The following is a 12,737-nucleotide window of genomic DNA, read 5'->3' on the forward strand; positions in this document are numbered from 1 at the left end:
AAAAAAAAAAAAAAAAAAAAAAAAAAAAAAAAAAAAAAAAAAAAAGGCCTTGGGGACCTCCTGTTCTAGTAGAGGAAGGCAAGTGATGAGTAAAATAAATCAGTAAAATAGATGGTGTGTCAGGAGGTGGCAAATGCTGGGGGCAGTGAAGGAGGGGAAGCATAGGAATTGCCGCACTGGGGCTGAGGGGTTGAACACTCCCCTGAGAGAGGTTAGGAAGTGAGGGGACAGTCTCTGAAGTTCTAAGGCAGGAGGTGCCTGGCACTTCTGATCTGTGTGATCCACATGACTGAAGACCGCTGTGGCCGCAGCAGAGTGAGAGAGAAGAGGCCTGGAGGGATGCTGGCCTTGTGAGCTCTTGTGCTATGAACAGAGGAGGGAGTGATCCAGCTTTCACTTTAATGGCTACTATGGAGGGAGTAGGGAGTGGACTGTTCTTGGGCAAGGGTGGAAGCTGGGGACCAATCCAGAGACTGTCACCATCACACAGGCAGGATGACTGTCATGTGGTCTGGAGTGGTGGCAATGGAGACCAAGAGAAGTGGTTGGGTCCTGGGTGTTTTGAAGGGAGAACTGACGATGGCGTGTGCTAACAGGTGAGAAAGACAGGACTCCAGGACCATTCCAACGTTTTTGGCTGAGCAATTGGAAGGGTGGAGAAGATGATGGGAAGAGCAAGTCTGGAGGGGGGCAGAGGAGGTGTCGGGAATTCAGCTTTGGACATGGTAACTCTGAGATGCACATTAGATACCCAGATGGAGCTGTCAGGCAGGCAGTTGGATGTGCTCTTCTGGATTTCTGGTGGCGGCTAACCATATCACCGTCTAAATGACATTTAGTGCCCATTACTGGATGGGGGCATGAAACAGCAGGTACTGACAGAACAGAGAAGTCCCAGGGTTTAGTCTTAGGGCTTTTGATGCAAAGAGGAGAAATCATCCAATTTGTTCACAGCTGTGCTCTCCAGAGCCTAAAACAGTGCGTGGCACAAAGTAATTGGTAGGTCATTATTTTTTGAATGAATAAATGAATAAGTAGCGTTAAGCACTAAGAAAGAAATAGAACAGGGTGATGAGTTAGAGTGTATGGGGGAGAGTGTTCTTCCCTAGATAGGGTAGCGGTCGGTCAGAGAAGGCCTCTTTGAGAAGGTGACATGTGAGCCAAGCCCTGAAGGACAAGGAGAAACTCTGTAAAAAGTTGCAGAGGAGACTGCAAGTGCAAAGGCCCTGAGGCAGGAACAAATCTGGCCTTTTGGAGACTCCATGTGCTCAGGGAACGGGAGGCTGAGTCACCCATGAACTTGCAAGCCCAGGATCGAAACTTTGGATCACATCCTGGGTGTCCTGGAAGGGTTTAAAACAGAGAAGTTATGTGATCAGATTAATATTTTGTTATTATTATTTATTTATTTTGAGATGGAGTCACCCAGGCTGGAGTGCAGTGGTGCGATCTCGGTTCACTTCAGCCTCTGCCTCCCGGGTTCAAGCAATTCTCCTGCCTCAGCCTCTTGAGTAGATGGGATTATAGGCACCCACCACCACACTCAGACAATTTTTGTATTTTTAGTAGAGACGGGGTTTCACCCTGCGGGCCAGGCTGGTCTTGAACTCCTGACCTCAGGTGATCCATCGACTTGGCCTACCAAAGTGCTGGGATTACAGCTGTGAGCCACTGCACTCAGACCAGATTATTATTTTAAATGATCCCCCCGAGGAACCTGGAGAACTTTCTGTAGGAAAGCAGGAGTGGAAGCAAATGGAGCGTCAGGAAAGACTCACACAACAGCCAAGGTCAGAGCCAGCTTCCCTGGGGTCAGGGGAGTCAGGAGGGAGAGGAGTGGGCGGATTCAAGATATTTTAGGAACAGAATGGGAGGACTGGGATTCAAGGGCCCTGCTGGTTCAATCCCGCCATGAAGATGTCCCTCACTGACAGACATGGATGGCCTTGGGGAGGAGCCAGGACCCCTGTAGGGCCAGGGGGTTGCTCTTAAGATCTCTCCTTAGTCACCTCAATCCAAGACTCCAGGGGCTTCCCAGGCTGGAAGCTGTGGAAGGTGGTGGAAAGGGGTGCAGTGGTGCTGTGGCTGGGAGGGTCATTACATGCTAGGCTCTGGGCCACAACTGTAAGGTAGCTAAGACCATGCATGGTACTAGGGGAGAGCCCTTTCTTCCTTTTTCTTCATCAGTTCTAGATTCCTGGCTGGCACACTGGCTCACACCTATAATCCCAGCACTTTGGGAAGCAAAGGCAGGAGAATCACTTGAACCCTTCCAGGCTGATTTGAGACCAGTCTGGGCCACATATTGAGGCCCTATCTCTATTTTTTTTTAATTAAAAATCAGCCAGGCATGGTAGTGTGCACCTGTAATCCCAGTTCCTTGGGAGGCTGAGGAGGGAGAATGAGGCCAAGAGTTTGAGGCTGTAGTGAGCTATGACCGTACGACTACACTCTGTCTTGGGCAACAGAGCAAACCTTGTCCCAAAACAACAACAACAACAACAGCAAATCTAGATTTGTGATCTCTTCCCAGCCTGGTTCTCCTCCAGTGCTCCCTCTGTCCAAATTTCTTCAATGCTCCTCCCATTGAGAGGTGGTAGTATGTCCCTCCCTTGAATCTGGGCCTGTGACTCTAACAGAATATGGTGGGTCTGATGTGGTGCCAGGTTTCAGGCCCAGGCCTTAAGAAACTGGCAGCTTCTGCTTCCTGTCTCTTGGGATGCCTGCTCTGGGAACCCAGCCACTGTTCTGTGAGGAAGCCAAGCAGCCACATGGAGATACCACGCAGAGCCGTCCTGGCCAGCACCCCCAGCTGAGGCACCAGCTGACAGCTGGCATCAGCTGCCCCACGCATGAGTGACCAGATGACTCCAGCCTCAACCTGTGAGCCACCCTAGCTAACCTCCCTCTGGAGCAGAACTGGGCTGTCTTACTGAGCACTGCACATGCTGCAGACTTGTGAGCATAAAAAATGATTATTGTTTTTTGCATGTTTGTTTGTTTTGAGATGGTGTTTCACTCTTGTTGCCCAGGCTGGAGTACAGTGGCGCGATCTCAGCTCACCACAACCTCCACCTCCCAGGTTCAAGCAATTCTCCTGCCTCAGCCTCCCAAGTAGCTCGGATTACAAGCATACTCCACCACACCCGTCTAATTTTGTATTTTTAGTAGAAAAGGGGTTTCTCCATGTTGGTCAGGCTGGTCTCAAACTCTAGACCTCAGGTGATCTGCCTGCCTCAGCCTCCCAAAGTGCTGGGATTACAGGCACAAGCCACCGCACCTGGCTGATGATTGTTTTAAGCTGCTACGTTTGGGGTGGTTCGTTGTGCAGCAATAGATAAGTGGGACACAGTGCTTCACCCCTCCAGGGTCTATCACCAAATATCACTGAGTTTTCCTTCTACATTCCTCTTGAATCTATCATCATCTCTCTATCTTCTCTGCTGCCCTGTCTGTCACCTGGGTGACTGCATTAGCATCAGTCAGTGTTTCCCCACACCTTCTTGCAGCCACAGGGTTCTGTTTCCTGAACAGCAAACCAGAGAACCTGCTGAAAGTATATCTGATCGCCTCCCTAGCCAGTCTGTAGACACTTGAAATGCTCGGTGGCTCTTCACTGCTGCTAGGATCAAGGCTTACCCATTCCTTTCCCCTTTTAGCTTCTGCCACACTGGCCTGTCTTCTTGTCCTCTGATATTTCACGTTCCCTTTTCCCCAGGGCCTTTGGACATACTGTTCTCACTCCTGGAGAGGCCCTCCCCAACCCAGCTAATTATTGCCTAGTTATTTCTTGTTCATCCTTTAGGTCTCAGCTCAGATACCACCTCTTCAGTGAGCCTCTTCTAACTTAGTTCTTAAAATGGGGTTCCCGATCAGCAGCATCTGGGAGCTTGTTAGACATACATCCGGCGGGCGCAGTGGCTCACGCCTGTAATCCCAGCACTTTGGGAGGTTGAGGCAGGTGGATCACGGGATCAGGAGATCGAGATCATCCTGGCAAACATGGTGAAACCCCATCTGTACTAAAAATACAAAAATTAGCTGGGCATGGTGATGTGTGCCTGTAATCCCAGCTACTCAGGAGGCTGAGGCAGGATAATCACTTGAACCGGGGAGGTGGAGATTGCAGTGAGCTGAGATCGCGCCACCACACTCCAGCCTGGGTGACAGTGAGACTTTGTCTCAAAAAAGAAAGAAAGAAAGAAAGAAATACAAACATCCTGGGCCAGGTGCGATGGCTCACATCTGTAAAACCCCATCTCTACACACACACACACACACACACACACACACACACACACAAACACACACACAAAAACCCAAAAAACTAGCTGGGCGTAGTGGTGCATCCCAGCTACTTGGGAGGCTGAGGTGGGCGAATCACCTGAGCCAAGAAGTCACAACTGCAGTGAGCCAAGATTATGTCACTGCACTCCCGCCTTGGCAACTGGAATGAGACTGTGTCTCAAAACAATATAAATAAATAAGTAAAATGGAAACATCCTCAGGTCCAAGCCCAGAACTAAGGAGTCAGAAGTTCTGAGGCAGGGCCCAGCAGCCTGTGATGGACGAGCCCTGCAGGTGATTCTGATACACGCACCTGAGACCCGCAGCTCTGAAGCCGCCAGCTTGCATCCCAGGCTTCCTTATGTCCTCCTATTCCTGAATCCCTTTCCTTGGGTGGGCTGTGTTTGTGATGGCACGGATTGTCTGATGGATGCATAATCCCATAAACCTGAGCACAGGTCTCGCTCGTTTTCCGCTCATCATCGTAGCAGCACCTCACCTTGTGCCTCGCACGTACCAGGGCTTGAGGATGTGGGTTGAGCAAATATTCAGCCTCCAGATGGTCACGAGCTCCCCAGGTGCGGGGGAGGAGCAGGGCCTTTTACACGTCTGGGACCCTAAAAGTGGCCAAGGGGAGGATGCAAAACTTTAAAGGACTTGAAGAGTCTTCAGCCAAGTCCTTTAGAAGGCTGAGGAAGGGTGTCCAGAGCTCCCCTGCTTTCCTTTCCTGTCCCAGTCCCACCCTCCCCAGCCTGGGGGAGCCCTCAGCTGACTTCTGCTGAGCACTAGCCAGGCCTTGTCCTATGGGTGCTGTGTGTTATATGTTATTCAATACCCTCAACAAGCTTCTGAGTTATGTATGATTAACATTCTCATTTTACAGATGGGGAAAGTGACTCTGAAGCTTGGGGTTGGCTGCAGTCAGGGTAGAATCAGGACTGAAACCCAGGCTGTGTTGCAGTGGCCCTGCCCCTCACCATTCATGCCAGGCTGAGAATACTCAGGTGGGGCAGGAGGTAAGATAGGGGCTGTGGGGAGCCTCATGTGTCCCTCCAAAGGGACTGGGCACCGTGAGGCCGTGGGTCCAGGAGGACCTTTCCAAATTCTCAAGAGAAACCAAAAATGTGACTCTTGGTATAAAATCTCCCAATGTCTAAATGTTGGCAGATGATTAAATTTTTTAAAAGCTCAGATGCCACTGGGTATGGTGGGTCACGTCTGTAATCCCAGCACTTTGGGAGGCTGAAATGGGAGATCACTTGAGCCCAGGAGTTCGAGAGCAGCCTTGGCAACACAGTGAGATCCCTTCAGTCCTGGTCAAAAATATTATTTTATTTAAAACAAACAAACTCAGATGCTTCCAGAGACCAGGTGAATGCCTGCTCTAGCGAGGATGGGGATGGTGCTGACGGCCCACGGCTGTCAGTGTCACTGCTTCTGCCATCTGCAGGGCAGTCTACGCCAGCTACTGCAGGCCCTGTGAGTCCCCCTGCCTGCCCCTCCTGGAGCAGGGGATGGGCAGGGTGGGCAAGGGGACAGCCAGGGCCAGAGCTCACAGCCCACAGCCTACATTCAGGGGTCACCCTCCATGGGATGCAGACCTTGCTTTCCCTTCCAAATATTGACCCTTACGTTCATGTCTTGGCCCCCACTGTGTAGGGCTGGATTGGCTTGGTCACAGCTGCTTCACCAGCCCCAAGCCTGCACAAAGACGAAGACAACACTCACTAAATGCTTGCTGATGAAGTAAACAGGCTGGCCTCTCTACCCGCTGCACCATGGCCCCACCCCCTCCCCTGCCCCAGGTGGGCCGGGGCAGGCGCTGGTGAGTTAAAAGCTGGTAGGTGGGGCCTCTCAGATGCTGGGTCCTCCATGGAGCTTGAGCTGGGCATGGCTACTGCAGGCTCTGTGAGTCCCCCTGCCTGCCCTTCCTGGAGCAGGGGATGGGCAGGGTGGGCAAGGGGACAGCCAGGTCCAGGGCTCACAGCCCAGAGCCCACAGCCTACCCTGACTTCTTTTTCTGCTCAGGTGAGTCAAGCTGAGGGTGGAATCCGAGAGCGGAAGGAAAAGAAGGTAGCAGAGAGGACGCCCATGGGAAAAGAGGCTCCAAACTCTCCGAGGACTTCACTGTCTCTGAGAGGGAAGGCCCAGGTGGGGAGCCCCATGAAAGTCAAGCGGGAGCTGCACCCCCTGCAGAACAGGTAGGCAGAGGTGTGCAGGTGGGACACAGCCCCCTGCTTTCAGGCCAGCCTCTGTGCTGGCAGCCTGGCCTTGGGCAACCCCTTCCTCTCTCGGTCCCAGCTCTTCATCCGTGGGAGGCCAGAGCTGACCTAAACCTTGGGCCCTGTTGGTCCTTCCAGCTCTAACCCCACAGAGACTGTGGGTCATATCCTTCCCCAACTCCCCTGTCCTTCAGGACAACTGACTTCAATCATCTGAGTGGGGGGGATTCTGTGCTCCAAATCTCATCTTCCAGTTTGCCCTTGAAGGGAGGGTCCTCCCTGTCAGTCCAGGTGTCCTGGGGGTGTACTCAGGGGCTCTCTGCTTCCTCCTGGCTACCTTCCTCTGCCCCTTCCCCTACCAGGTGGGCTCTGTGGTTCTTCAAGAATGACCGCAGCCGGGCCTGGCAGGATAACCTGCACCTGGTCACCAAGGTGGACACTGTGGAGGACTTCTGGGCGTAAGTGTCTGACCCCAGCGGGGCTGGAGTTGGGGGTGGGGGGCGCTCTGAGCTCCATGCTCTCTCCCTCCAGGCTGAGCCAGCCCAGCCCTCCCTAGCGCCTTTCAGCCTTGGTGAGGCCTGGGGCTTGGTGGGTTCTGCCCAGGGGGTGTAGGGCACAGGCACCCCCCACCCCCATCCCATCACCTTCTTAGGGCTCAGGGAGGGAGCCCAAGGAGCTGGAGGAGCAGGGAGGTAACCCTGACTCAGACACTCAATGGCTTTGTGACCTGGGCGAGCTCCTTCCCCTCTCTGAACCTGTCTCAGCTGCAAAGGGAGGACTCATTTGTCTTGAAGTCCCGGGTGCTCAAGGCAGTGGATCTGAAAAGGGCTGCTCAAGCCCTAGGGAGGGTGAGAAGGCCCCAGCTGTAGCTGGAGGTGGAGCACCGGGGGTCCAAAACCCTCCCCAGGGGTTGGCACGGGGAAGGCTCTGTGGAGAAGGTGGGTCTTGAGAGTTTGGGTAAGTGGGGGTGGAATCTCAGGTGGCAGGCCAGTGTAAGCAAAGGCTTGGAGGCCATGGGGTCAGGTGAGGAGTTGGGAAGACTGAGCCCAATCGGAACCAGGCCCTAAAAAGCCTTGACTTTTGGCATGGGGTGGGGGCTCTGTCCAGGCTGTACAGTCACATCCAGCTGGCCAGCAAGCTCTCCTCCGGCTGTGACTATGCCCTATTCAAGGTAAGCTCTGCTCTCTTTCCCTCCTGCAAAGGGACCAGGGGCTGATCCCTCCCAGCTTCTGCTGCGTTAATCCCTCACAAAGGAATGGGGGTGGGGTGCCATGAGCCACCTCTCAGCAGAGTTGCGGTTTCTGACTAGAGGAAATGCTCTACAGGAGTCTGGACAGAGTCAGGCTCTAGCTGTACCTCGGAGGACCTTCAAGGCAGGAAGGAGAAGAGGGAGGGAAAGAGATTTCTGGCCTGGCTCCTTCACTAGGGAAGGGCATCAGAATTGCCTGAGGACACTCATTGATGCCATACCTGTCCCTGGAGGGCTGACACTGTGTTCAGAGATCTCCCCAGGTGACTTCTGCCCAGCCTGGGAACCCTGCAGCCAAGCCCGGGATGTCCCCCTTGCTGGCATTGGGGTTTGCCCCCCCACCTCCCCCACCCCGCCACCTGCCCCACCCCGCCACCTCCCCAGGCTTCCTTAATATGTGCATTTAACAAATGCACAGATACAAGGCTATAAAAGGTGACCAGTGCTATCTGTCCAGGGCTGAGTGGCTGGGGGTGGAACCTGCTTGCGCTGAGGGGAGGAGAAGAGAATCTGGCCTACTTAGGGCCTCAGCAGAGGGCGGATAGGCTGGGAGGGTAGGTGGGTCCCCACTTCCCTTTGAACACAGGGAGGCAGTTGACTTGCCATCTGCCTTGCAGGATGGCATCGAGCCCATGTGGGAGGACAGCAGGAATAAGCGGGGTGGCCGTTGGCTGGTCAGCCTGGCCAAGCAGCAGCGCCACATTGAGCTGGACCGGCTGTGGCTGGAGACAGTGAGTTGGAGAGGGGAGGGTCCTCAGGGAAAGAGGGGCTGTGTGGGCCTCATGGTGGCAGTGGTCTCAAGGATGGTCGGGCAGTCCCTATGTCGCAGCTGGTGATCTCACAACCCCCTACTTCGGGCCCAGCTGCTGTGTCTGATCGGGGAGAGCTTCGAGGAGCACAGCAGGGATGTGTGTGGGGCCGTCATCAATATCCGCACCAAGGGGGACAAGATCGCCGTGTGGACGAGGGAGGCGGAAAACCAGGCAGGCGTGCTGCACATTGGGTGAGGAGAGTCTCTGGCACAGGGTGGGGGCTGGGTCTCTTCTAGAGGGAAGGTGGGTGGAGGTGACTTGGCCTACAAAGGAGACCTCTGGAAGTCTCCATAGCCTCTCTCCCTTCTGCCTTGCCCACCTGTATGGAAGGGTCTAGCGTTCAGATTTTCAACCCTTTCTATTACTGCAGTGCAGCTCTCCTATTGCATTAAGGAGTCCTATTTTGGGTTTCCACATGCATAAGACACACAACACGAGTGGCTGTGGCCAGAATGAGGGTAGGAGTCTGGTGCCCTAAATTATCTCTAGGACCCTCTGATGACTACCTGTGTGTCTCTTTTCCTCTGTGTTCCCCGCACCTGCAGGCGTGTATACAAAGAGCGCCTGGGCCTCTCCCCAAAGACCATCATTGGGTACCAGGCCCATGCAGACACAGCCACCAAGAGCAACTCTCTAGCCAAGAACAAGTTTGTGGTGTGAGGGGGGTCTTGGCACCCCTCCTGTGTAATGGGACAGCCACCACAGGAGCCTTATAACTTTGGGGGATGGGGCTGGGGCAGGACTGGGGAATCACACAGCTTGGTTCTTATCTCTCTTCCAGTGAACAGGAATGCACACTCTTTAACATGAGTCTGGCCTAGGGGCCAGGTGGGGATAGTGCTGGCAGTCTGAGAATCTAGCAGCAGGGTGGAGGAAACTCCTTCCGATGGTTTGAGTCACGGGGGAAGGAGGGCACTATGGCAGGCGGAAAAGCCTATGGTCCAGCGCTCTTCCGTGGGTGGGGGGCTCCAGGGTACAGACACTCTGAGAGCTGGACTTCAGGGACAGGAGTTGGGGTCACTCTGCTTAAAAACCTCATCAGCTCTGTAGCTTCAGAGCTCACCCTGGATGCTATCCCCTCCCTCCACCAGCTGTGGGTGGGTCCATGAAGTGGGGCTGCCCACCCCAAGGGCTGAGGGCTAGAGGGTGAACAACATCATTTGTACAGAAGGATGTGTGGGTTGCTGAGGACTGAGAGAGGCTTGCAGGGCTGCTCCCCTTCTCACCAGCTGTGGCCAGGGCTGTCTGGGCCTTGCCTGCCTCAGGGCCAGACTGAAGTGGAGGTGGGGGAATGCTGGGCTAAGCCTCATCATGGTGGATAAACTTGATAATAAAGCTTAAGCATCTTTCTGTTCCTGTTCTAAATAAATACTTCTGAACAACGTTGGAATTATTTTTAAAACGCTCTAAACTTGAATAAGATTCAGGTATCCCCGAACATTGCTGTGCCCCTGTCCTGCCTTGTAGGGGCTCATGTGAGATCATTAGGTACCAAGGAGTCTGACCAGGACCCAGGCAGGTATGGGGGACAGGGGGTACGGCTGGGGAACCTCAGCCACCAAGGGGGCTTGAGCCAGGTGTTGGGGCATATGCCCCTGGCAGGGCGCAGCAGGCGTGGCACAAGCCCCAGGCCCTCGCTTAGTCTGAGTTTTGAGTCAGGATTAGTACAGCTGAATTTCTGCGGGGTGAAGGTGAGTCTGCTGCGACTCCACTATGACAAAACGTCCTGCACGTGTTTAAAAACTCAATCCGGACCAGCTTCCCCATCCGTTCACCGGAGCAGCAGTTACTCTTCTCCCTGGGATGGGCTCCAACAGCAGGCTGGGGATTGGGATGGCGCTGGTGCCGAGCACCGGGAGCTACCGCTTCTTCACGCCAGTAGCCTCTGACACCATCAGCCAGCGTCTCGGGCGCATCTGAAGGACGCTGGGAAACGCTGGGGCTGCGTGGGCGAGGAGGTCCGAGTTCGGCTGCGGGGGCGGAGCTGGGGGCGGAGCCCTGTCCAAAGGCGGGGTCAAACGGGACTGAATTGGGCTACGGGGGTGAAGGTAGGGCTGAGGGGGCGGAGCCTGGGGCAGAGGCGGAGCCCGGTCCAGAGGCGGGGCTTGGAGGGAACAGCGCCGGGCTCAGGGCTAGGCGGTCCGGGTGCCGAGGGCGGTCCCTGAGGGGCGGGCGGGGCCCCACTGGCGCTCTGTGTGGCCGCGGCCATGAAGCCGCAGCCGCCGGGCTAGGCCCCGGGCGGCTCTAGCCCAGGGCTGCCCGCGGGGCGCTGGGCCTGGCTCCCGGCTCCGGTTTCCGGGCCGGCAGGTGGCCGCTACCATGCCCAGCAAGCACCATCACTTCCAGGAACCCGAGGTCGGCTGCTGTGGGAAATACTTCCTGTTTGGCTTCAACATTGTCTTCTGGGTGAGCATGGGGTCTGCCCCTTGCCCTGTTCTGGGGGGTGATGGGAGAGGGAGGTTCAGTCTTCTGAGGGGTCAGACCACTCCCTGCCCCAAGAGTTTGGAGCCCGGGACCATCCCCCACTTCTGCCACCCCCACGCCCACTTCCAGGACCACCCGAGATAGCTACAGAGAGGCCCGGATTTCTGGGGGCTGGTCCCAGCTACAGCGCGAGGTGGGGGTTGGAGAAGGGGGGAGTTTCCCTGAGTAATCCTGAGGCCCGGTGGAGAAAGAGAAGGTGTTTCCTTGAAGACCCCACGGGCGCGCTAGGTGTAGGTCGCCCCCTCTGTCGCCCAGCCTCCTTCCTACCCTGGGATATGGGATGCGTGCCAAACACTCCTGGTTTAGCCGGTGGGGAGGAGATTCTGGCGCGAAGGGAGCCGCCAGGCTCCCTCCCCGGCCTCCTTTCCCTTCCTGTAGTACCTGGATCAGGTGCCTCAACTTAGGCTTCTGCAAAGTGAGGTGGGTCACAGCCCTCTCTCCACCCCAGTTCCACACAAGGAGGCTGACCTGCCAGGAGAGGCAGGGAGGGCCAATAGCGAGCGAGTCCTTGGCGCCTGGGAGGGGATCTCCTCTGTTGAGAGCCTGGGAGCTGGCCCTGGGAAACAGAATTCAACATTCCAAAGCTGACAAGGTTCCTGGGTGGGGCTGCCCCTACCCGAGAAGGGAGCTGCTAGTGCCCCTCCCAGGATGGCATCTGTGCCCCTGGGCCATGCCAAGTCATTTTTCCCATCTCACCAAAGCTGTGGCCTCTGCAGTCTCTGCTCCTGAGGCCTTGGGTCAAGCTGCCAGGCCCTTTCACTTGTGTTCAGCAGGACTCAGTGGCACTGCCCTCCACCCATGTGCCACCGAGCTCACTGGTGTGGTGGGTGCCCTTGCACTGCAGCGCTAGGCTCTTGAGGGTGTGGGCAGTGGGGTGTGGGTGGGAGCACTGGCAAGGAAGTCAGAAGGCCTGGCTGTAGCAGGCCTAGCTGTGATACCTTGGGCAAGTCACCTCTCCTCTCTGGGCCTCAGCTTTCCTGCCTGGAAGGTGAGGATAAAGAATCTGCCTGTGAAGCTGTTACAATGAAGTAAATTTGTTGTATTCTCACAACTACCTTATTATCATCTACATTTTACAGATGGGAAACTGAAGGAATAGACACAGAGAAGTTAAGTCACTTACCTAAGGTCACACAGTCAGAAAGTACAAAGCCAAAGTGGTGGCCCAGTGGGTAGAGATGAGGCAGAGCTGTGAGCAGAGATAACCTCAAATACTGAGGGGGAGCAGCCATGAGAGACCCAGGTTTGTGGATGGGGCCTGGGCTGGGGCAGAGTGTAGGGTGTTACGTTAAGGTGGCATGGAGCAGCGAGGGCTTCAATGATGGGTCTGATCTGGCTTCTGTTCCGGAGACTGCTTGCCTGGCTGCTGTGTGGAGGGTAGGTGAGGGGCAGGGCCTGGAGGTTTGGAAGTGGAGGGCAGGGCTGGGACGAAGCTAGGCTGGTGAGAAAGGTGAGGAAGGCTAGCTGGAAAGCCAAGAGGCTGAATTAACTGGGTTGGGTAACTGGGGGCTGGAGAGAGGATTTCAGGTTTGGGTCAAGGTGGCCTAAGGGAGGCTGCCTATGAAACAGGCCCAGAGGTTTTCATGTGTAATGTCAGGTGGACCATGGTATTGCTCTGCTTGGAACCTGCTTGTGGTTTCTTTTTCTTTTCTTTTCTTTCTTTCTTTCTTTCTTTCTTTCTTT

At 55.1% G+C, this 12,737-nt stretch overlaps 2 protein-coding genes across 5 annotated transcripts in view; both read left to right on the forward strand.

Annotated features, from left to right (window-relative positions):
• The first annotated feature begins 5,680 nt into the window (after positions 1–5,680).
• EIF4E1B (eukaryotic translation initiation factor 4E family member 1B) lies at positions 5,681–9,273 on the forward strand. Its single transcript, XM_037732921.1, has 8 exons — positions 5,681–5,766; positions 6,093–6,195; positions 6,316–6,488; positions 6,872–6,967; positions 7,617–7,680; positions 8,376–8,489; positions 8,622–8,761; positions 9,116–9,273. The coding sequence occupies exons 1-8, from the start codon at positions 5,681–5,683 to the stop codon at positions 9,228–9,230; spliced, it is 891 nt and encodes a 296-aa protein (XP_037588849.1). The 3' UTR covers positions 9,231–9,273.
• Positions 9,274–10,695: 1,422 nt separating this feature from the next.
• Positions 10,696–12,737, forward strand: part of TSPAN17 (tetraspanin 17) — a 106,860-nt gene continuing 104,818 nt past the window's right edge. For 2 of the 4 annotated variants that reach the window (XM_037732919.1, XM_037732920.1), the window contains exon 1: positions 10,696–10,976. In XM_037732919.1, the coding sequence (XP_037588847.1) occupies positions 10,890–10,976 (87 nt within the window). In that variant the 5' untranslated portion in view covers positions 10,696–10,889. The remainder of the gene's footprint in view (positions 10,977–12,737) is intronic. The other 2 variants (XM_017512816.2, XM_017512817.2) reach the window with 2 other exon arrangements.

This window comes from Cebus imitator, unplaced genomic scaffold (assembly GCF_001604975.1).
Source record: "Cebus imitator isolate Cc_AM_T3 unplaced genomic scaffold, Cebus_imitator-1.0 Scaffold478, whole genome shotgun sequence".
Taxonomy (NCBI): Eukaryota; Metazoa; Chordata; class Mammalia; order Primates; family Cebidae; genus Cebus; species Cebus imitator.

Bases quoted from the DNA above. Each gene is read 5' to 3' on its own strand.
- EIF4E1B (XM_037732921.1), top strand. From the start codon at position 5,681: ATGGGGATGGTGCTGACGGCCCACGGCTGTCAGTGTCACTGCTTCTGC. The intron at 5,767-6,092 runs GTGAGTCCCCCT...CCCCTGCCCCAG, and splicing joins CGCCAGCTACTGCAGGCCCT to GTGGGCCGGGGCAGGCGCTG. The intron at 6,489-6,871 runs GTAGGCAGAGGT...TTCCCCTACCAG, and splicing joins CTGCACCCCCTGCAGAACAG to GTGGGCTCTGTGGTTCTTCA.